Source organism: Phodopus roborovskii, unplaced genomic scaffold, assembly GCF_943737965.1.
Source record: "Phodopus roborovskii unplaced genomic scaffold, PHOROB, whole genome shotgun sequence".
NCBI classification, from domain to species: domain Eukaryota; kingdom Metazoa; phylum Chordata; class Mammalia; order Rodentia; family Cricetidae; genus Phodopus; species Phodopus roborovskii.
Window position 1 is genome coordinate 1560472 of NW_026126599.1, and position 25207 is coordinate 1585678.

The window sequence follows — 25207 nt, forward strand, 5'->3', positions numbered from 1 at the left end:
CTTGTCCAAGTGAGTCCCAGGCTCTGAATGGTATATATTCACAGCTACAAATGAGATATTCCTTGCCCTACTTTTATTTTCAACCCAGGAGAACACAGGCCTCAAGGATACTTGGTCTCCAGCTGCAGCTGGGTGGGGCACACACCGGCAGTTAGCCCTTTGACACAGCCTGGTACTAATGTCCCGCATCTACAAGTCCAGAGTGCATCAGGTGCCTGATAGGCACAGCTTCCTGCCTCTGCCATACTCTATTTTTCATTTCCAGTTATGGCCTCTCCATCTGCCAAGCCGCCTACCAGATGGGGGGAAATTAAAATGAAGATCTGGCTGTTGTCTCAGAGATCCATAGCCACCACCATGCCCAGATTTTCGGTCTTCCAACCCCAGAGTGCCACCAGCTGCTCCAGTCAGCAACCCAGTGTGCCATGTGTATAAACATGAGTATATGTGATGTGTCGGCAAGAATGTGGGTGCTGCTTAGGTGTGTGTGTATGTATGTTGTGCAAATATGGGTGTTCGTGCTATGTGCACAAGTGTGTGAGCGGTTTGTGATGCTGTGTGGGTATTTGTGGTATATACCCATAAGTATGAATGCTGTATGGTATGTACTGTGTGTGCATGAGAGAGTGCATGCTGTTCTGTGCATGAGTAAAGGCACTGTGCGCATATGATTGTGTATGTCTTTGTGTTAAGTGTGCAGATGATTGTGTGCTGTTTGTGAATGAGGGTACATCCATGACTGCGTGTGCTGTGTGCACGTGGTTGTGTGCTGAGTGGATGGATCTGCATTATGAGTGTGTTGTGTACAGGAGAATATAGTCAAGGGTGTGCAAGTGATTATGTGCTGTGAGAAATACATACTTTATGTGTGTGAGTCTGCATGGTGAGTGGGCATATTGTATGTGTGCACATGTGTATTGTCTGTGTGAGTGCTGGACATGTCTGTTTGCTTGTTTGAAATGGGGTCTTGCTATATTACTCAAGCTTGTCACTTTTTTTTTTTTAATTGAGACAGGGACTCTATGTAGCCCTGGCTGTCCTGGAACTAACTCTATAGACCAGGCTGGCTTCAAACTCATAGAGATCCATCTACCTCTGCCTCCTGAGTATTGGGATTAAAAGACTGCAACATTACTGCCCAACTCAGACTTGTCTTAAACTCCTGGGCTCAAGAAATCCTCTTGAGCCCTCCCAAATAGCTGGGACATTCTGACAGACATGCAACTACCACACTCTGTGGGAGTCAATGCCACCAAACTGTCCTTGTAGATCAAGGTTTAAAATGTAAACTTCTTGTTATTTATATTTTATCACTGAAATCCCAGCTATATGTGACCAGCCTCCATTCACCCCAGCCATGGTCTCAGGATCCTACCCTGGCCTCCTCCACATCCCTTACCTGGCAGGGCCCAACCCCATCATGCTGGGCAAGCCCTGAACTCCTGTTGTCTCAGCCCTGACTGGACCCAGCCCATTTCCTGGGGGTGAGGAAATCACACCCTGCTCTCAACAGACATTTTTCATTAGAAGCTCTTGAGCTGAGGTCCAGACAGCATTAGGGCTGTGGAGGGGCCATGGCCAGTGCATGGGGGTCTCCTTGGCAGGCCCACTGTTCACTCCTGCACTGCTCCCATGAGTGGTTTCCCAAGATAAAAGCCTAGCCCAGTCCTGCTTCCTGGTGGTTCAAGGCCTATAAGGAAGGCAGCAGAGGGGCTGAAGGGCTGGCTGTGTGGGCAGACATGGGATGCTGTGGTTCAAGGCACCACGGACAGCTGGCTTATCCAGACTGGCTTGTGCATCTGTTTGGGTTTCCCAGCAAAACATCTGTCCTCATAGGAATTGCTTCTGCACAGTGTTTAAGGCGCCTCTGTGGAGCCAGGAGTCTCAGCTGGGTAATCCCTAACCATGGAAGCCAGCAGATACATTCCACATCTGTCTCACTGGGGACACATGGGACTGGCAGGGGAAGGATGATGGGGAATTGGATTCCAATGTCTGCAATGGAGGCCTGGGATATGGGGGCCACTGATCTCTGGAGAAGTTGAAGGAATGGGAACAATATGCCTTTGATACTGGTTTGGGAAGGAATGTACTACCTTCCTCTTCCTCTTCTTCTTCCTTCCTTCCTTTCTTCCTTCATTCTCCTCCTCCTCCTCTTCAGGAATGGGAACAATATGCCTTTGATACTTGTTTGGGAAGAATGTTCTACCTTCACCTTCTTCTTCTCCTTCTTCTCCTTCTCCTTCTTCTCCTTCTCCTTCTTCTCCTTCTTCTTCTCCTTCTTCTTCCTTCTTTCTTCTTTCTTCTTTGAGATAAGGTCTCATATAGCCCAGGCTGTCCTCAAATTGTATATATAGACAAGAATGGCCTTAAACTTTTAATTCTCCTACCTGAACCTCTAAAGTGCTGGGATTACAGGCATGTGCCTTCACACCCAGTTTATGTGGTGATAAGGATAGAACCCAGAGCTTTCTTTGTGCGGCCAGGCAAGCACTTTACCACAGGAGCACATTCCCAGCCCTCATTTTAGCTTTTACTTTGAGACAGGGTCTCACTCTTAGAGAACAGCCTGCCACAGAGGCTCTTACTCTCACAAGAATTCTCTAGCACCAAATAATAGTGTGCATTTGGAGGGTCAGTTTGTCCACTGTGAGCCAGCATGGTATGGCCATCTCAGCCAAAGAAAAGATCCCCCTGCTCCCTCCCCTGTGAGTTGTAGCACCCGACAACCCAGTCACTTAGAGAATGTAGCTGTGATGGACCCAGGATGGAGCCATGGCAAACAAACCCAAGGAGGATTTCTTCCACACTGAGCTAAAGGGGACACCAAGCCCTGTTGACTCAAAGTGACCATGCTAACTTTCCATGAGAAAGACATGGTTCAGTATCCATGGTCTTCTGTGATCCTCTTAGTGGGCTATGCTCTTAGGGGCTTCCCTGGCCCTGTCTGAACAATGGGCACTCATGATTACCAAGTGGTCCAAGCATGGTGAAGCCAGACTTTCCTGGAAATCCTGACAGCTCATCACAGTGGCTCCAGCCAACAAGCTGGGTGTTCCCCCTGGCCAGGTTAGGGCAGAGTAACTAGCTGACAGCCATGCCCAACACGGTTCCCAACACAGGGACACACATAGGCCTTTAGGTTTCAGATGGGGTCAAGAGGCCCCATTGGGAGCTGTGACCTTGGCCTGGAATCCTAAGGCACTGGATGCCCCTGTTGACTGGTGTGAGGAGTTTGGGTAATCCAGACAACATGCACTGTTGTCACATGTGGCATATAATGTGCATGGTACATGTACCCAACAATGCAGTGTTACAATAACACACACTTCCAGCTTCATGTGCTCCAATGTCAGACACACTCAGCAACATGTACATCAGCCATCAGAGTGAGCAATCATTGAGAGTCTTTGCCAAGGGCCCTCTGTGCAGCCTCTCTACCATGTGGTTCAGTATCAGGGGGTCCAACACAACTGGTACCTGTTCTTAGGCTTGTGCCATCTATAAGACACATTTCCTACCTCAAAAACTTCTACTTGAACTTCAATACCCCAATCCCACCTGCCCTCCTCTTCCTCATCTTGTGGTGGCTACCCTTTCTGCCTGCCTTGCTTCTGCCCTGATCCCTTGTTCAATTTATTCTACATCAACAATCCCATGTGATTTCTTGGCAAGTACCACTCTAACCCACTTTAAGCCCAGAATAAAACAGGTTGAGAGGCCTTGACTAGCAGGGCTCCAACAACTGCCCGAGCCCCAGAATCCCCTATAGTCCCTCTCCCCAGCCAGTTCCACCCCAGACCACGGACCTGAGACCCTCACTCCCTATATCCAGTTATTGTCCGTATCTCTGAAATGTCCTGAGCTACAGGCATACAGTTTTCTTTCCTAATGTCCTTCTCTTGCGTCCTTTTACAATGTCTGCCTCCCTTAGAGGCAGGGTTGCCTGGTGCTTGCCTACATCTACAGCCAAGAGAGCTGAAGCATGGTTCCACATAGCTCTGGCAGACCCCACACCTTCTCCAGACACTAGTCACTAGTCCCAAAGAGGAGCATAGGAACCAACAAATGACATTAAAAACAGTTCAAGGAAACCAGGCAGTGGTGATGCACACCTTTAGTCCCAGCAATCAGGAGGCAGAGGCAGGCAGATTTCTGTGAGTTCAAGGCCAGCCTAGTCTACAAGAGCTAGTTCCAGGATAGCTTCTAAAGTCACAGAGAAACCCTGTCTCGGGAAAAAAGACAAAACAAAACAAAACAAAAAACAATTCAAGGAGCCATGAGAACAGCGGCGACAATGAGTAAGGACAGTGAGTTTGAGGTGTAAATACACTCTGTGGAGACACAGTGCCTGTCATGTAGTAGGGCTGGCACAGGTCCAGACTCAATGACCCTGAGCAGAGCAAACATGTCCCTCAGGGGCGCCTGGGTACAGTATGTGTCTGGCCTTCTTCCTGCAGGTCTGCAAAGGTGCCCTCGATGCCCCAGCATAGAGGCAAGCACTCTGATGCTAGGGCTGTGTTCCCATGCCTGGGAGCAGCTGAGAGATGTGTTGTTTTACAGTTGCTTCAACACTGTGGACATTCATAAAATTAATTTGCTAAGCAAGAAGATAAATCCAGTCCAGTGTTCCCAGGGAAACACCTCCCATGCTGCCCAATTTCAGTCTTGGGATTTTATGGGAAGCCATTCTTCCTGGTCCAGCTGCTTCCCTGGACACTCAGGGCCCAAGAATGGGGGGTGGGGGGAGGATTGGCAACTTAAATTGAGGAATGCGGGTCTGGAATCTGAGCTGCTGGGAACTCACTTCTCCCTCCCAGCTCCTGCCCTGGGTTTTCCTGGAGAGCTATGGGAGACCTTGGCTCCTGATGAGGTCACTCATGCCTCTAGGTCCTGGCAGACCTAGCCCAGGCCCACGGTACCCCCACTGGGAGGTGAGCCAGAGTCAGTATCCTGCCAAGCACAGGCCCAGACCCACCTCAAGGGCTCCTGGCCCAGGGTAACCCACCCTCGGCCTCACACAGAGGAACAAGGCGGGAGGGTGGCACAGCAGGGGGTAAGCTCAGAAGGCAGTGAAGCCCTGTACCACCCTACCGGCGGGCGCCTTCCCCCTTTGTGTTCTAGGCGCCTGGCTCCCACCATTGGGCGTGCCTGCAGAAGGCACACCCAGCTCCTGCCCTGTCTGCTGAGTATTTTCTAGAAGCTCTGAGGATCAGGTGTCTGAGAGGCTGGCAAGCTTCCCCATCCAGCTCAGGGCCAGCTGGTGTGAATACAGCAATGAGAAAGAAGTTACATGGCCTCAGAGGGCTCCACCCTGCAGAGACCTCTACGGAGCCCCAAAACTGGCCATCCAACGCCCTAATCTGTCAGTGTGACATCCTGTAGCTCTCAGAGCTCTAAGGCTCAGGGACAGGTAGAGACAACCCACACACACACACACACACACACACTAACTGGGTACAGAGGACAAGTATACAGAGATATGGTCTTCGCATTCAGGTTTCCCAGGGCTAAGGTCCTCTTGAGCCGACAAGGACACAGTTTACAAAACAACTCCAGGAAATCCACACGAAGAAAATGTGATAACGATGGAATGAGGCTGTGAGACAGAGGGGGCAGGGAAGGGGGCAGCCCCAAGAGTGAGAGAAACAGGAGACTTCATGCCTCAAGGAGAGGAGCTCAGACACAGCATCTGGGCACGCCTGCCCACATCCCACAGGGTTTGACCCTGGATGCACATCTGGCTTAGATGTGGCCGAAGCTTCCTCCAAGCCATGTGAATAAGCTGCAGGGTCCCCGAGGCACATTCTGGTTCTAAGAGTCTAAGAGACCTGGGATCTGTGGGTTGATTTGCCAAATCCAGCTGATCACAGAGGAATAAGGGGGCGCAGGGTAGTAGGGAAGCCACGTTGCCAAGGAAACCACTTCAAACACATTTTATAAGGTTGTGAAAACTATACCTTCCCCCAGGGTTGGGTTACATCTCAGAGGCCTAGACAATACGCTGTTCATGTGAACAAGGCCCAACCTCTCAGTCGTCTCCAGTCAATGAAGGGGAAGCTGATTGATGTTGAGGCCACCCTGGGAAGCAGTAACCTTCTTGGAAACCTTTCTGCATTGAGGACATTGGGGGCCTTATAAAGAAGCTGGCCCCAGCCCAACCCCACTGCCTAAGATTCCCCTCCCACACACACATCCCCCAGTCAGGTAAGAGGGCAGTCCACACACTGCTCAAACAGCAGATCCTTCTGGAAGATCAGGGGCACCCTGAGGTCAAATCCCACACCTTCACCAGGCAGACATGAAGAGAGGGGAGGGACACACGAAATACACAGAGCAGAGCAGGGCATGCCAAACTGGTTTATAGAGCGAGACTCTCTCAAAAAGCCAAAGAGAGGGTGGGGGAAACAGCTCAGTCAGCGACGTGTTTACCATAAAAGCAGGAGGACCCGAGTTTGATCCCCAGAATTACATAGAAAGTTGGGGGAAGCGGCATGTCCTTGTAAGCCCAGAACTGGGGACATAGGTACAAGAGGGCCATTGGGACTGCCTGATTTCCCTCCGGCCACTGTTCTTCCTCTCCCCCGTTTGTTTCCTCACTGAGACAGGTTGGCCTAGAACCCCCAATCGTTCTGCCTCAGTCTCCCAAATAGTGGGATCACAGGTGTGTATCACTACACACAGCACACCTGCCCTTCTCAACCAGAAGACGGGCTCTATTAGACACCCAACAGCATCACACCAGGGTCACAGTCATGACCAAACACAGAAAAGTTCAGCACAGAGGACTTTCAGAACTGGGGCTGGGGAGACAGGAGACAACACTGGAGGTAAGGCTAGGGGCAGATGCCCTCATGACAGGTACGCTGGAAGTTCTGCACGGCTCCCACTCAGATGTCAGCCATCACTCTGGCTCTGAGAGCCTGCAAACCAACCGGGTTCTGCTGGACATTGGTCAGATAGATGTCCAGATAGATGTCCCTAACCCAATTGCATCTTTCTTTCTAAGATGATCAGGGGTAGCCTCTTGAGCCTGGGGTCTGTGAAAAGTCAGTCCCACCACACATACACACATGCACGCACGCCCAGAGGTAGCAATGCAAAAGCTCTGGCTTCAGTCTGTACACAGGCCTGAGTCTTGGGGATGTGATGGGGGAAGCTGCCTCATTCTAGTCTTGACCAGAATAGTCATTTGCTCTACTCATGCTTCTAGTCTTCTCTCCTCTTTACATTTTGTTTACTATATTTATGTATTTGTATGTGTGGGTGAGCATGTGTGCTTGTGTGTGTATATGTGTGCATGTATGTACCCGAGTAGTGTGTGCATGTGTGTGTATACATGTGTGTGAATGTGCTTATGCATGTGTGCATATGCATATGTGTGTGTGGTGTGTGCATCCCAGGGAACGTTAGGAGTTGAGGTTTATTGGGAGGTCACTGGAGAAATGCTCCTGAAGATGGCATTGGGGCCCCAGCCCACTATTGTTTCTCCCCCATGAAGCGAGCAGCTCTGCCCCACCACAAACTCCAGTCACTGGCACAGGTTCACCAGTCCAGACTCAACAGAACCGAGAGACCAAGGATTGAAATTCCTGAGACAAGCAGAAGTAACCTCTTCTCTTCCTACAATGCTTTCTTGGTATTTTGTCACAGCAATGGAAGGCCGACTACTGCACAGAGAGATCCAACGTATGTAAAACATATTTTTCCCCAACATGTACAATATTGCATGCATCAAAACCAGGACTCTGAGGTAGATGCCATCCACCCATCTTACTCCATCTCCCCATTTCACAGGTGTGTGTGTGTGTGTGTTATGAAATGCCACCACACAATCAATCTTTTTTTTTTTTTAATTGTAAATGCTCAGCCAATAGCTCAGGCTTGTTGCTAGCTAACTCTCTTACATTTAAATCAACCCATATTTCTTAGCTATGCTTTGCCACGTGGCTTGGTACCTTTTCTCAGTCTAGCGTGCCCATCTTGCTTCTCCCTGTCTCTGCTGACCTATAGTCATTTTTAAAGATCTACTCTTTTTTATCTCAACAGCAGACAACTGGTGGCAGGGGTGTAAGGCTATCGCCCCATCTCTCCCATGTGGACAGTTAGGGGAGGAGGTGGAGGTTGGGATGGTGAGGTCAGGTGCTAGGTGAGAGGGGTAGAGTCACTGGCTTCCACTTGGGCACTGCCCGGAGCCCCTTGGCACCAACGACCTGCATAGGACTCACCTCTGTGATGATGTAGAAGTCATCCCCAGGCTCCCCCTGAACAACAATTTTCTCTCCATCTTCAAACTGTACAGGCTCCAGAGCATCCGCTACAGTCAGGCGTTCCCACTTCTCCAGGGATTCTGCAGAAAGATGCAAGGGGTCACAGGCCATACCCCACTACCACGGGATCCTCCATTGCTCTTCCACATATATTAAGGCGAGGTCTTCCAATCAAACCCAGAGCTCACTGATACTAGCCTCTTGCTCATCAGCTTGCGTTGGGATCCCATCACCACCTCCAGAGACTTGAATAACAGGCAGGATCCCACACCCACATGCATTTATGTGGGTGCTGGGTTCCAAACTCCAGTCCTCATGCTCTGTAACCTCAAGCACTGTAACCGCTGAGCGACCTCCTCAGATTTGTGTTTGTTTTGACATGGTCTCACTATTATTCCAGGATGGGCTTGAACTCACTGTGTTATGGTTAGTTTCAGTTGTCAATTTAAATAATGAGAATGATCTGGGAAGAAAGTCTCAGTGTGGGATGGTCTAGATCAGGCTGGACCATGGCCATGTCTGTAGAGGATTGTCTTAATTCCCCTAGTTGGGGGTCTTGGTCTGTGTATGAGTAGCAGGGGCCAGCTGAACACTAAGCATGCGTGCCCTCATTCCCCCTCTGCCTTTGTTGTGGCTGTGCTAGACCAGCTGTATCCAATTCCTGCCATCAGGACTTCTCCATGAGAAGTTCTACCCTATAACCCCTTCTCCCCCAAGTTGCTTCTTGTCACGGTGATTTTCATCACAACAACAGAAATGAAATGAAGACACCCTGGGTAACCCCGGCTAGCCTCAGAGCAATCCTCCTGCCTCAGCTCCCTGGATGCTGGGTTTACACACTTGAGCCATCATGGCTAGCACTGTCGTCATACTCAAAAAGGACACACCAACCACTATGTTGGGCAAAACTACTTAATTCTGACACTGAGTTAGTCTTTAAATGCTCAGAAACTCTGAAACTGCTGGTGCCTTGCTCACACCTTCCCATCCCTGACACTGCCCATCCATCCCCGGCCCCCAGAGAGGAGGGAAAACATAATAATGTGAGAGTTTTCTGTGAGAAAATCATGGTCACCTTTATAACTATATCCCCCTCCCTTCCCCCTCACAGTGAAAGAAACCTTTTCTGGCCTACACTTAGACTCTACATATGTAGGCCAGCTGCTAAAAATAAAAAATTTAAAAAGGCATTCATTTTAGATCTAGGTTAGCAGGGAAATATCTTTCCCCTAAATCCCCAGTCCATGCCCCCACACTACAAAAGGGCCATGTTTCCCATGAAGCCCAGGCCACAGGGAACCCTGCTGTGTACTGTAGGCAGCCAGTCTACTCTCTCTGTCTCCTTCTCACTCTCTCCTCCTCTCTCATTTATAGATACATCTCGAAATGTAGCCTAGACTGACTATAGTACTCTTATAATGCCCCTGCCTCAGCTGCCTGAGTACTATGTTTACAGACTTATGCTGCTAGCTTTCTTTAAAATCTGACCAGGTATATTAGCTCATGGGAGATGAAGGTAGAGGGTCAGAGAACTTCAGTGCCAGTTCTGAGTTGAGGCTACCTTGGGCTGTGTGGTAGTTTGAATTGGAATGGCTCCCATAGGTTCAGAGATTTTGTTTTGTTTTGTTTTTCAAGACAGAGTTTCTCTGTGTAGTTTTGGAGTCTGTCCTGAAACTGGCTCTGTGGATCAGGCTGGCCTTGAACTCTCAGAGATTCACCTGCCTCTGCCTCCTGAGTGCTGGGATTAAAGGTGGCACCACCACTGCCCAGCCAGGTTCGAAGATTTAAATGCTCGGTCGTTAGTAAGTGGCAGTACTTGAAAGAGATTGAGGGTGTGGCCTTGATAGAGGAAGTGTTTCACTGGGGGTGGGCTTTGGGGTTTCAAAAGCCCAAGCCAGGCCCAGTGTCTCTCTCTTCCTGCTGCTTTCAGATCCAGATGTAGAACTCTCTGCCACTATGTCTGCATGCATGCAGCCATGCTACCTACCATGAGGATAATGGACTGAACCTCTAAAACTGTAAGCCAGCCCCAACTAACTGCTTTCTTTTTATAAGATTCATTATGGTCATGGTGTCTCTTCACAGCAATGAAGCAATGCATATCATCCATTGTGGAATAAGATCACTTTTGAGCAAAATTATAGTCTGTGTCAAGAAGAAACAGATGCAGAATTGGAATGTAGATGTGGAACTCCATGTGCAATAGAGGCTGCAGTTAAGATGCTCACCTGTAGGTGAGTGGTGTGATTCAGTGATAGAGCACCTGCCTAGAATCCCCCAGTGAGGGGCTGGGGTGTGGCTCAGTGGTAGAGCACCTGCCTAGAATCCCCCAGGGAGGAGCTGAGGTTCAGCATTAAAGTGCTTGCCTATTATGTACAAGGCTTGGGCTTCAGCAGCACCTCTCCCTCTTTCCCCCACATGTTTTCAAGGATAGGGTTCCCCCCCCCAATAGCATTTAAAATGTACAGTATTCTAAGGTTGGAAAACAAGACTTGCCATAACGGTATCTGCTAACACCACAAATCTTGGGTGAAAACTGAAGTAACTGTAAGGGAGGCAGCCAGTATTTGGCTTCCGAGCTTAAATGAAACACAACACATTTCAGAACATTTAAACCACACACATACAGGCAGAGGCAGGGAGAGACTTGGCAGTGACCTGGCTGGGGGGTTGGGGGATGGCGAGCGGCTGCCTGTGGGGATAAACTTCTGCTGGGGCAATGAATGGGTTCTAGGTAGATGGTGATGGCCTGCATACCCTGCGGCTGGGCTTGTTTCTCTGAGCCAAGCTTCTGACAACACTGGAAATGCCAGTTCTGTGTTGTGCGTGGCTCACTACAATAAATAAATGAGGACTGCAGTAGCTCATTAAGGGCAGGAAGTAGAGGCACCTTCAGGCAGCAATGGGACAAAGTGTATGAAGAGCCCCTGTGTCTAAGAGGCACTGAGAGGGACAGGTGCCAAGCACAGCCCTCCCTCGTATTTAGAAGCAGATTACCACCATTTTCTCCTAAGATCTCTGAGCTACTCGACTGTGCACATGAGCGCAGGATGCATGTACAACCCACAAGTCTCCACAGACTGTAGGGGTGGAATATAAAGGTGGCCTTGGAAGGGCAATGATGTCACTGAGGAGCCATGCTCAAGGTGAGCCAAGAGGGAGGGGGAAGACACTTAGTGTAACCCTCCAGCTACAAGAACAAAGAGCTAGCTTTCAGCTTAGAATCGCAGAGCTGGGACGGTGGCACCAAAGAGAGCAGGAGAGATAAGCAGTTTGGGAAGGACAGGGAGACTGGCAGGATGACATTCATGCTCACAGGAAGCAGGGTTTGTATATGCACCTGTACAAAGGTGCACCATGAAAGTGTGGGTGGATATATGAACATGAAGTGTATGTGTGTGCGCGCACACGCACACACGTGTGTGCATGAATGTGTGTACTATGAACATGTGCCACAAATGTGTGTGCATATATATGAATGTGCACACATATGCATGCCTGCCATATCTGTGCATATGTATCTGTATGTACATGTGTGCGAGTGTATGAGTGTAGGCGAGTGTGTGTTATGTGTGTATATGAATATGTTCTGCCACCCCTGTGAGAGCCATGCACATGAGTCTGTGTTTGCATGTGAGCATGCATGTCCCAAACATGCATGATGCTAAGCAGAGATGGGCTGTCAGCCACCCAGGAAGAAGCAGATGTGGGCTGGTGGCAGGCGCTTGTGGGATGCTGCAGAAGAGGCCACGAGCAGCAGAGCTACTGACCTAGGATGGAGACTTTGCTGAGGAATTCCTCATACATCTTGCGCTTCCTCAGCGTGCTCCCCTGTGAAAGGAAAAGCAGAACAAAAAAGGTGGTCTTTCAATGCTTGCAGATTTCTCTCAGTGACTAATCTCTTCAAAGGAAACCCCAGAAGCTAGTCTATATGAGGCCATGTCTCCCATTTCTTGCTCTTCACCCCCGTGTCTTCTGAAGCAGCTTCCAGCACCACCAGCAGGCCCCATGGTCCAACCCTGTGCAAGCCACCCCAGTGAATGGGACCATGAGGTTTGACGTTTCCAAAGGGGGACACAGCTCCTCCTGCCCTGCTCTTCCCAGGCTAGACTCTAACCTGTAGTCCTCCTGCCTCAGCACCCTGACTTGAATTACAAGTATGCACCACAGAGATGCACTGTTACAAAGCCTTGAGGTTTCTGGACAGGTTGTCAGGACATCCAGCCACTGAGTGACCGCCAAGCTACCTCAGATGCTCATGCCCTGCTTGCCGTTGCAGGGCTGGGGCTCTCTCATTCCTGAGGTCAATGCCAACCTCTGGTACTGCAGCCCCTCCCACTGTCTGCTCACTAAGATGCACTCCAGAATATGTCTAGGAAGGAGAGATGGATCAGACACGAGAGACAGGACTGATCCAGAGAGCTGTGAATGCCCGAGGCTCTCCCTGAAACATGTCTTTAGAAGGACATGGCTCAGCCTCACCTGAGAGACTTGCAATCTCATTGTTTACATTTGGTGGCATTTATAATATAGATTTCCCTCCTGGGGCCTGACATGATCCTATGAACACAACAGCACAATTTGCAGCAGCCCCATGCAGAGCTGGGGTGGGGGTGGTGGGCAGAAAGGGAGAGACCAGCGCATTGCATGCTCAGAGCAGAAGCTTCAGGTGTTAAGAATAAGACAAAGCCAGACATTCTGCCCCTCTTGACGTCACCGACTAACAGGGACAAGCACTGTTCTGTGGCTCTGGTCTCTAGCAGCAGGTTCAGTTGGGTATAAAGGATATTCGTGTCTCTGTCAACTTGGCTCCATCACACAGGAAATAAGGGTTGTAACAGGAACCTTCTCCATACAGAGTGTGGGGGCAGACCATGGACCTGAACTCAGAGTCATGAGCCAGAGTCAATGTAGCCCTGCTGAGGGGAAAAAAGGACTCTTAGGAGACGAACTGGACTGAAGGCACGTGGCAGTCAATGCCAGTCCCTGGAAAGCTATGACAAAAATGTCAGTGGCAGTGAAGTGAGGAGGAAGGGCCCTCGAGGCTCCCGGGCACACCACAGCTTCCACAGGGCCAGATCATGGGGTTCTCCCTAGCTATGCACGAGGTCAACCTTTGCTTGCCTCAAGACACTCAACACTCCCGGCTCAACTCCTGAGCTCTCAGCATCCAGAACATAGACTAAGGGATCTGCTATGAGCTTCCCACTTTTCAGAAACAATATGAAGCCTACTGTGAGTACCACTTGAGCCCCACACAATAGGACCTCACATGGCCACTCTGAGTTTCTGAGGGGATGGGTACTTCAATGCAGGGGAACAAGGGTAAATCTGGGTGTACTTTCCACGTCATTCATCCTGGGGAAATAAGATTTTAAAATCCTTTGATATAAAAACAGAGATTCAATATTTCTTAAGTTGTTGCTACTTATGGTAACAGTGGTGGTAGTGTTGTTGACAGTGATGATGGTGGTGATGATGATGGTACTGATAATAGTGATGATGGTGGTGGTGGCGATGGTTTTGAGAATAATGATAGTGATGGTGGTGATGATGATGTGGAGGTGATAATGATGCTATTGATGGTCACTAGGGTGGTGATGATGGTGGTGGTGATAGTGATGATGATGGTGATGGTGATGTGGATGGTGATAATGATGCTGGTGATGATGACAGTGGCGATGGTGCTGATTGATAGCAAAGATGATGGTGTGAGTCTTACTGAGTAACCTAGAGGAGGCCTCTTGGAGAGGGTCAACACACTGTCTTTCCATCACTGCCCATGCTCTTGGGACAACTGTATCCTCTGCAAGGTCTCAGGTTCTCCTTCGGGTCCATGACATGGCCGCAGTCTCTAACCTGGGCCCCCCTTCTCCCTTTGTGATGTCAAACCACTGCTCAGACAAAGCTGTCAACACCTCAGCTTGGAAGGTTTCCTGCTCTGACACACAGGGCCATCTGCCTGAGACAAAACCCTAATCATCAGAAATGGGACGAGTCCCTTTGCAGGTAGCTTCCTGCACCCCAAGCCACTCCAGTAATCCTCTCTTCTCAGAAGGTGGCAAGAAGCATAGTCAAGACCTTGCCCCTGACTTAACTGTTAATGTACTCCCACAGTTCTGAGAGACTATTGTTGTATATCTACTGGACTAGAAACAGAGGCCCAAAAAAGGTAATGGCTTGGTTCCTGCCCAATGAATGAGGGCCTGAAACTGCTGCCCTAGAGCTCTCTACGTAATCAAGCTGCCTGCTAATAGAGATCTACCCGCCTCTGCTTCCTGAATGCTGGGGTGAAAGGTGTGCTCCACCACACCTAGCTTCCTTTCTTTCCTTTGTTGAAGTATAGTTTCATTCTGTAACCCACACTAGCCTAGAACTCACTAAGTAGACCAGGCTAACCTAGAACCTGTAATTCTGTCTTAGCCTCTCAAGTGCCAGGATTATAGACAAACTCACAGTTAGCCATACTGCATTCTCCCGACTCGGCATCTTTGCTCCTATGGAGACAGAGGCTGTGTCCACGAAGCCATTGCTATGTGCTATACTGTATGGACAACTTCCATCCTTACCCTGGACTGGGGGAATCACACACCCTGTGTCCAGGCATCAGGCTGGCACAAAGCAGAACTAAAGTGGTCTGGTCTGTTTGATGTCATTGTCATAGTATCATCACCCTCCCATGCTCCGGTACAAGCTGAGTAGCCAGCAACAGCTGTGTTCAACCACACAGGTAGTTTTCAGGCAGGCTTCCGTGCAGGTGGAGAGGGCTCAATGCCATGTGGACAGACATGCATGGGGCCCTAGCTGCCATGAATATCTCCTCCCTAGATGCCTATCAGCCGAAGACAGAGACAGCTCACTGCTCTCTCTGCAGCCCAGTGCCCTTTGGGACACTCAGTGTGATTTCCATGGCTGGGCACCTCTTAGAGACATGGATACCCACAGTCCTGTTGAAGCCTGATGAGCCAAGAGAAAAATCTATCACTGAATAGTCATGTACCAATAGTGGAAGGGTGATACCTATGATTGAAACGCAGAGGCATTAGCAGCCAGCAGAGCTCTTACCAGCCAGACCCTGCCACTCTGACTTGAGGACCCTAGAAGGTAGAATGGACAGACTAGGAAGTTCCCACTTGAAGACCAAATATTCAGGTGTCAAAGGAGAAACCAGCTTGTATGAAACTTGGGGGTGATGGAGGAGAGGAACATGGGGGACACAGAGAAGGGGTTGGATGAAGCCCGGGGTCAAGCAAAAACAGAGCCATGGGGCTCTGGGGAACACACTGAGGTGGTAGGTGCCATTTCCAACATTCAGAGGTTTCCAGGAGCAGCAGTGTAGGAACCCCGCAGAGCTTGGTGAGGCAGTCCACCAGCATATCCAGTGCCCCTTAACCAGTGACAAGTCTGGGGGAGGATGGAGGATGGCTTGCTTGAGCTGTCAGAAAGCCTTGGCTCAGACCTCCATTCTCAATGCCCTCTTGAGCTCCATTTCATCATCTGTTCAAGGGGAAAATTAAAACCTGCCCCAAAGGGTCTCCAAGGAGACCAACACAGAATACAAAGATAGTGTCCCAACTCTGCCCCCAACTTTGGGTCCCAACTTCCCCATCAGACCTGGTTCAGACCAGCACTGCTAAGCCTGCCAAGTCCCAATCCTAGAAACCCAGAGTCACAAGGCCCCAGGCTCTCCACTTCCTAGGAAAAGTCCTGTGATGGCTAATCCTGAGGGTCAATTTGACAAAATCTAGAATCACTTAGTAGACAAACTTGCAGGCATTTCTGTGAGGAAACTTCCAGGTTGCATTATTAGAAGAAGGACCCACCCTTAGATATGGGAGGACTCATCCTAAACATGGAAGAACCCACCACTATTCCATGGGCTGGGGTCCTGGACTGAGTACAAAGGAGAAAGCAAGCTGAGAGCCATCTCTCTCCCTGCTTCCTGATTGTGGACGCCATGTGACCAGCTGCCTTATGCTCCTGCCACCATGAAGGACTGTACTTAAAGGTATGAGCCACAGTAAACTTCCCCTCCCTTAAGTTGCTTTGGTCAAGTATTTTGCCAGAGCAATGAGACAAATAACTAATTCAATTCCCAGCAGGGCTGGGAACTCAATGTACAGCAAGGCAGGGAGAACTTTATTAAATTGTCCTCAGCTATGTAGACCTCAATGGTTAGACGGTGGCTCTGCCAGTGGAGGCTGGAACAAGTCTGTTTCCATGACAACAAGATGGCACAATTGGAAAGCCAGTGTCCAGGCTCTTGTGACGCAGAACTGTTGTGTCTGCTGATGGTCAGGATGGCTGTGGTGGCAGTGACCTGCTCAGTGACCTGACCCAAGCCATTTTAATCCCATGCAGCCCTAAAAAAAAAGGCATCTCTTTTGAAAATGTGTAGTCCCCACTGACCACCTAGCAATTAAGCTCTCCCAGGGGAACGTAGGCAGGTTGTGACCCAGGAACCTCAGATGCTAATGTTGGTACAGTGGGTAGGATGATGCTGAAAATGTTGTGGAGCCTAGGGAAGTGGTCAGGCGGCAGGTGAAGCCAGCTTGCTTTGTTCCTACACTGAGCAGCCATCTGCTAAGCTGCTTGGTGACACGGGGGATCCCCAGGTTAGCAGGCTTTACGGCAATGCAAGACAGCAAACCCAAGATGGCTCCAATGGGCTCAGCCTAGGAACCTGCCTGCAGAGGCTTAGATCAGCCCTTCTCCCCGAGCAGCCTGATTGGCACAGGACCTCGACCTGCCTGTCCCCATGACATGCACAGCACGCCTTGGAATGGTTAGTATTGATTGTCAACTTGACAGAATCTAGAATCACCAGGAAGGGAGTCTCAGTAAAGGATGATCTTGGTGTAGGTTAATCTGTGGGCACGCCTGTGGGGAATTATCTTGATTGTATTAATGGAGCTGAGAATGTCCACCTGGAATGTGGGCCGCGCCATTTATTAGTCCTGAACTGAAGGCAAAGGAGAGAAAACCAAGTACTGGATTCTGGTGCTTAGAGAGCTGTGGCTGGGATGTGACCAGTTGCCTCTGGCTCCTGCTGCTGTGACCTCCCTGCCATGATGGATGGGACCTTGGAACTGTGAGCCAAAATAAACCATCTCTCCCCTAAGTTGCTTTTGTTGGAGCATTTTGTCACATTAATAGGAAAGGAAACCGAAGCAAACCCAGGGTCTTTCCTTGCGCCCCGCCTGCAGAGTACACCTGACTCTCAAATGAATTGGCATGAGGCTGGGTTAGAGGACCACAGTGTGGACAGGAGAGAAAGATGGTGGTTGCTGAACATGCAGGGGGCCTGCCTTGCTCAGGCTGCTCCAGGTAGGACAAGGAGGTCAGAGACCAAAGATCCTGCCTCACCCCCCACCCCTCCCCCACCCCCCACTCCTGCCAAACACACACACAAACACATAACTGGTGCTTGAGCAGTGCTGAGAACCACGCCCAATCCATGGTGAACTCTGCCTATCCCACGGTTCAGAACAACTGGAGGCAGGGATATGACTCTGGCTCCCAGCACAGCCTGTCTTAGCCAGGCTACCTATGCTACCCAGGACAAGTTGCTAGCTCTGACTGAAGTTTATCACCTGAAGCCTCCAAGCACATACCTCCACCTCCACCCCCACCCCTACCCCGCCCCTGCACTGCACCATGAGCAAAGCTCAGAAGAAGGTTCTTAGGCAATTTTGTATGCATAGTTTCTTGCTGCCTTGAGGTTCTGACTATGGGCAAGGGTGGAAGGGGTCATCTACTCCCGGGCTGTGAGTCACGGGGTGGCTCTAAGCTCACCTCAGAAACACTACAGAAAATGGAGGTGCATTGAGATTGTGGGTGTCACACCACCTATACTATGAGGTGCCTGGTTCTTATGGAGATGGCTTAGGGGGTCAGTAAGGTCTTTCAGAGTCGGCAGCATTAGGAATGGGGACCCATATCTACTTAGGACACGAGTTCCCGGGGACTCAGAACACATCATATAGAGGCCTTAGAAGACCCCAGTATGACTCTTCCTGCACAATTTGATTTTATATATGCAACTTTTCCCACCGCTGTGGAGAAAGGGCTGAAGGTAATACAGACTGGCCTCAAAGTTGCTATGTAGCTGAGGATGACATTGGACTTAGGAGTTCACCCCCTGAGTACTGGGCTTACAGGTGTGCACCACTGGGCCTGGTTTTAATCAGTGCTGGGTATGGACCCAGGGCTTGGTGCACATCCAGTCCCTCTACTGGGAATTCCTAACTTACTAGCTGCAGCACAAAGTACCCCGAAGGGGGGGGGTACAAACAGAGGGCCCAAGGGTTAACTAAAAGGAAAGAAACTCATGGACTGCTAGTCTCTGCTGAGCCCTCACCTGTGTGCCTATAGGTGACAATGCACCCCCAACTCTGCCCAGCGCTGGGCACTGTGTGTCCCTTAGGCAAACAGCAGCAAGGAGAGACACTTAGGAAACTTCTAAATTAGAAGTCACCCAATTCCAACTTGAATGTGGAGTCTGAGCTGACCTTGAGGGATGTAACCAACTCCCTCGGGACACTGGTGACTCTTCATTTCCTGTGTCTCCCACTGTGAGTCCCAGCTAAGGCAGGAGCCCTCAGTGGGGTGATTTGGATGTATGCAAGTCTGCCCAGATGGGGGATGGGTGCGAACAGGATCCAAATTCCCCGCAAGAGCTCTGGAGCCCAAACGCGCTATTCTTAGTGTCTGGGGATCCGAAATTAACCCAAAGACAGCACCAGTTCCCTCTGCGATTTGAAAGCATTCCTGAATATAAAGTCCTGACCACAAAAGTCCCACAGCCAGCAGTGACACAGCATAGATGAGACAGTAGACAGACAGCTGCTAGTGCAACTCCAAGCCAGGTGTGCACAGAGGGGATGGGCACTGTGTCCTCTTGCAGGGAGGGAGGAGCCCCATGGCACCCTCTCACTGGGACAGGCAGGTCCCTGCAGATGGAGAACATGTTGGAGACAAAGGACTACAGTGCTGCACCGTCTGTTCTGTGTCTTTGTGCCCACAGCAGTACAGGAGCCCTGACGTGCCGAGCATGCTAAGCCCTGGGGACAGCTGCCTTCCAAGACAGTACTGGTCCTACAGAAGAACTGGCATCCCATCAAGACCACAACAGGATGTGTCCTCTGCACCTCAGTAACTGAAGAAATGGGCTCCATCCTGAGCTATTCTGGGGAACATTCTAGAATGTCTGACCCCATGGCCACTTTCAGTTCTCACTGGGATACCCAATCTTGAGACTCAGTCGGTCCCAGGTCCCCCTGTGACTCCAGGAGCTCTGTGTCAGAGGTCAGGAGGGTGGGCTCCAGAGGAGGCTGTGGGGCCTCGAGATGGAGCCTGACTCCTTAGGTTGAAACCCTCATTCTCTTCTCATGGTATTCCCCATACAGACCCCTGTGCTTCAAGCAGCAGGCACCCCATGGTGCCTTTTAGCCTTTGCCCTAATGTCACCTTGGATGGACCCTGAGTTTTAGTCTCCAAGTGACCTCATGGCCATAGATGGTAGGGCTGGAGACCCAGCCACTACCACCACATTCTAAAGTATCTGGAAAGAGAGAAAGGGGGCATACAATAGAGACATTCCCAGCCATCTAACTGTCTTAAAGATCTTCCAAAACCCTTTCTGATCCTTTCCCCTCATGTCAAGGGCTGTGTCTACCATGAAGACCCATCTTGACCTGGCACCTGTGATAGGAGATGTCATTCCGTAAATATGTTTTTCTTATTGGTTAATGAATAAAGCACTGTTGACCAACAGAAAACTCATGCAACACACCTGGGTTTCTGGCAGCCATCCTCCTCCCCTCACAAAACCTCCTGGTCAGGGTTCTACTCACCATGAGGATGCGCCTGTAGCTGTCACGGTCGATGCCCCAGAGCTTGAGGTCTGTTTTGGCCTTCACGGTGGCTGCTCTGGGGGTGCCATAGATGAGGGCCAGCTCTCCGAAGCTTCCCCCCTCACTGATGTTGGTAACCCATTCCCCATTCACATATACCTTCAGAGAAAAGAAAAGGTGGGTCATAAAGTGTGACGTATGGGTCATAATGGCTCCTTCATCTATGGGGAATCCATAGCCCACCCCGGTGGGAAAGACAGGTGCCTTGCAAGGCTTTTGGACCACTTCTCACACTCCCCTGTTCTGGAGGTAACCATGGCTAACTATGCTCCAAGGAGCTCTCATCCCAATTCACCCCATCCTACTCAGTCACAACTGGGCAGCACACAACACTAAAGAACAGGCCAGGACCAGAGGGCAGAACACAATGTGTCCCAGATGCTTCCTGGGAAGCCTGCCCATCCAGGGATCACCTCTCAGTCTCTTTGATCCCAGTTTTCCCGGCTGCACTCCAATGAGTTGTTCCACCATTACACATAGACCCAGACAAATACCCTGCCTCTTGCCTTTCCCGTTTACAAACTGCCTGTTCTCTCTGGCAATTCAGTGATCCCTCTGCCTGAGTATCCCTCTGACCCCCTTGTCCCACCCCTGTGGGCACACACTGACTGTCCCATTCTCCTCTGGACCTTTGCCACCAAGGCAAGCACCCAAGTCTTTTGGCCAGTGGCCTAGTTGAGCCCCCTGGCCAGGCACCACTACCAAGCTGCACCGAGAAGAAGCAGGGACAAGATTCCCTTTCAAGCCGCATGGGCAACGCACCCTGCACAGTGTACGCACTATGCATGGACCTTGCGCAGCCCACACCCAACAGGGATACAGAATGGGCAGATTGTTCATTCCCAGGGCGATTATGCAGCTCGGTTACTATAAATTGACACAATGCACGCTTTATCCCTCAGCCTCTCAATGAGCGTACAGAACCGTTCCCACTGCTAAACCGGGTGCGTACCCGAAGAATGGATTGTGATGAATCATGGAAGCAATTCTTATTGAAATCAATGTCTCATTATCCGGTAATAACTGAGGCACAGAGATTTCTGTCTGAAAGAGAATGCCTCGCAGGTGATGGTTGTAACTCCATGGATGAAGTGAGCAAGGCGTAGAGTGGGGCTGGCTAGCCACAAAGATGGGGGTGGGGAAGAGACAGGACTCTACCAGACGGGATGGGATGTGTGCTCCTCCCACCTGTCCCGGTGGGTTCCCCAAGCCCCAGAGCTGTGGTGTAGGGGAGACAAAGAGGTGGATACAGCTTGCCCTTAACACCCTCAAAGAGGGGGTCTGTCATACACCTGTCACTCCAGGCTGAGGCAGAAGCATGACAGGCTCCAGACCAGCCTGGGCAATAGAGTGAAGTCCTGTGTCCAAAAAATAAATAAATAAATAAATAAATAAATAAATAAAATAAATAAAAACAAAACAAAACTAGAGCCAAAAAGATCCACAAAGAATCTGGAAACACCGTCCATCTAGTGCTACAGGGAATGTGGAGGGGAAAGAGGCGAGGGTAGCAATTGGACACTTCAGGCATGAGTTTACAGGCATCAGAGCACACCCCCAGGACTTGACTTCACTTCCACAGCCAAGGAAAGGTAGGGCCCAGCCTCCCCTCCCATCTCAGAGCTGGCACTGCCCCCTGGCCTATGCTTCTGCAGGAACCTATGCATGGAGAGTTAACTTGCAGGTGGGAAACCCCAGTAATCTGAACATGTAGCTCAGTGAGGATGCACATCCCTCCCAGGACCTCCTCAGTGTCACCTCAGTCTGTCACTTAACTCCGTTAGCCTTGGAGCGCTTGTCCAGATTAGATGGGCTTGGGCTGTCGTAACCACATGATGCTGCCAGAATCATTGGTTTTTTTTTGTTTGTTTGTTTTGTTTTGTTTTGTGTTTGTGTTTTGTTTTTTGTGGTACTAGGGTTTGAACACAAGATCTTGCACTCCAGCCTCTCACTAGGGAGTTCTAGGTAGATGCTCTACCACTGAGCCACACCCCAGCCCCTCACTGGGGGATTCTACACAGGTGCTTTACCTCAGAGCCATGCACCCAGCTTGTCTCTGAAATATTCTAGACAAATACATACTAATGAGTCATATCCCAAGCCTCTCCCCTTTTTTGAGACAGACTTACCCCTAGTCCATGCTGTCCCCTGACTTAGCAAAATTCTCTGGTTGCAGCCTCCAGAGACCAGGGATTACAGGTCAGCACTACCACCCAGGCATCAGAAACATTCTTCATTTGAATGTGACTTCCTTATTTGTCTCTGACAAAGGTCTGGGGCAACATCTGTTGTGTCACAGGCACACCTGTTGGCTCAGCAGAAGCATGTGCTACTGAAAGCATATCCCTAGAGGCTGCTCTGACCCCTCTGTCTCCATGTGTCATCTTGGGCTGAGTCATAAGTACAGATGCTCTTGGGGTTGGAAGAGAGGTGTGTAGAACACGCAAATCCCGGCTGGTGAGTTTCCAGTAGACTAGTCTCTCTTCTTATAGCATGGGGATCAAGGAAGACCCCAGTGACTACCCCAAGTAGGAAAAAGGACACAAAGCCACCTTCCTCAGAGTACTGAGCCTCTGGGAACACAACATCCCAGCTGAGCAACTCCCATACTTCACTCCCCAAAGGGAGAGTGAGTGTGACTACTCTAGGACATGACCAAGGGAGCAAGGACCCTCTGCAGTGACTACCCTCCCTCACTCCAGAGCCTCAAGCCCTAGGGAATCCCTCAGAGTGTCAGAGGAAACCATTGTGTCCTCCAGGGCCACCCGGAGGACAAAGGGCCATCCTTCTGTGCACACTGGCCTCTGTCACAGCTCCTCCACCCAGCTGGTACGCAAAGGGGCTACTCTTGCTTGGTTCCATTTTTTGTTTTTTCTTCCTTTAAGAGAAAAATGGTGGGAGGCCCCACTGGGCTACATTATGCCACACTAGGAGCCAATGGTCCCCCAGCTGAGCTCAGCCTCTGCCACTCCATCCTACTTGCCTTTCTCCTTCCTGTCTGTCCCTGTTCAGCCTCTGCTTAGTGAGTGGCCCTCTGACCCAGGCACCTTTTCACCTCCTGGGATTCTGCAATAGATGACAGGTCCCCATCTGCAGTGGATCTTCCAAAGACTAGAGACACAGGCCACAGGCAAACGCCACAGAGACACAAGCCTAGTGTGGTGGCCCACGTGTGGTGATCTTAGCACTTGAGAAACTGAGTCTGGGGGATTGGGAACACAATGCTAGCTTAGGTTATACAGCCCCTGCCTAAAAAGGAAAACAAACAAGGCTGAGGAGATGGTTCAGTTGATAAAGTGTTTGTCTTGCAAGCAAGAATATATGAATTCCAAGCCCCAGAACCCATGCCTCTGGGCACGGTGACCTGTGACTGTAACCCCAGAGCTAGGGGGTGGTGGAGGATAGGGGGTGGGCAGACACAGGCAAATCTCTGGTGCACATTGGCTGGCTATCCTACATAAGTCAGTGAGTTCCAGCCTAGTGACAGATTCTGTATTAACAAAACAAGGTGGACTGACAGGATGACTCAACAGATAAGTACTTGCCATGCAAGCCTGATGACCTGAGTTCGATCCCTGGAGCCCATGTAAAGGTGAAAGAAGAAGACCAACTCCATAAAGTTGTCCTTTGACTTCCAGATATATGGTGTCAAAAGCACCCGCCACGTCACACATATACATGTGTATGCATGTGTGTGCTTGCACGCACGCACGCGCGTGTGCACACACACACACATACACACACGATAAAATAAATAAAACTAAATTTACAAAACAAAGTGGGTGCTACTTGAGGAATGATACCTGAGGTTGACCCCTAGTTTCTGTATGCGTGTGAATGGACATGTGCACATCACACACACGTGCATGGACATACACACTAGGGAAAAAAAGAAAGAAAAAGGAAAGCCATACCAAAAAAAAAAAAAAAAAAAAACACCAAACAAACAAACAAACAAAAAAAAAACCCTCTGAATTCAGATCCCTGGGGTGGCCTGCACATTTTCAGGGGACTCATGCCAAACTTGTTCAGACTGTAGTGTGTGCCCAGAGGTAGCCAGAGGTGGCTGGATGGCAGAAGGCCACCTATGCAGTAAAGTCTTGGCAAAGACCCCAAAGATCCCTGGATTTCTGGAGCACCAGGACTCTAGGACCAGTGAACATTACCCTCCTGGTTCAGATGGACCACAGTAGCCAGGAGCCCAGAGGTGCCCAGATGGGGGCAGGGCCAGCTCTGCCTCCCATCCCAAGCATTTCAAATCAAGAGAGCAAGATAGCAGTGGGGAAATCAGGATGATTTTTGTTGTTGTTGTTGTCGTTGAGACAGGGTTTCTCTGTATTGCTTTGGAAGCTGTCCTGGAACTAGTTCTGTAGACCAGCTGGCCTTGAACTCACAGAGATCTGCCTGCCTCTACCTCCCGAGTGCTAGGATTAAAGGTGTGTGTCACCAATGCCCGGCGGATGAAGATGATCATAAGAGCTGGAGTACAGCATTGTCATTCCTGGTCTATGCCCCCAGACCACTCCTGGGTAGTCATCGAGCCAGTGAAGTTCCTCTCCCCCTTGTAGCCAATCCATTCTGAGTGTGACTCTCTCTTGTTCTTGTGTCCACATGCACAGGTCAGGCCAAGACCCCAAATCAGGAGTTAGCTGCTGACTTCTGCAACCCAATGTGAACCCCAAAGTGGAGTCACATGAGATCTGCATGAGCCCAACAGTCCAGGGAACTAACCAGCACCCAGGCTGTCACCCATCCCCACTAGAACAGCACAGCATTTGGCGTACCTCAGGACTGAACACTCTCAACTCTCCAGGCACACTCACTGTCAGGCTACATTCAACACCCTGCAACGTCAAGCAGGGCCACCAAGGACCTCAGGATGATGTGTGGTGTGGGTAAAATAAGCTTGGGAGGTCCCAAGACCTTCAGGAAAACGGCACAGCGAACTCTGCATTCAACAAATGAGTAACTGAAACACAAGAGAACTTTGAAAAGCAGGTCTCCGGAGACACTCACACATCC

General features: G+C 50.1%; 1 protein-coding gene across 1 annotated transcript in view; it reads right to left on the reverse strand.

Moving 5' to 3' along the window:
• The window catches only part of Prkar1b (protein kinase cAMP-dependent type I regulatory subunit beta), a 110603-nt gene that overhangs the window by 11659 nt on the left and 73737 nt on the right, over positions 1 to 25207 (reverse strand). The window contains exons 7-9 of the mRNA XM_051205552.1: positions 20126 to 20284; positions 12041 to 12101; positions 8229 to 8350 (exon numbers count right to left, since the gene is read on the reverse strand). Of these exons, the coding sequence (XP_051061509.1) occupies positions 8229 to 8350; positions 12041 to 12101; positions 20126 to 20284 (342 nt within the window). The remainder of the gene's footprint in view (positions 1 to 8228; positions 8351 to 12040; positions 12102 to 20125; positions 20285 to 25207) is intronic.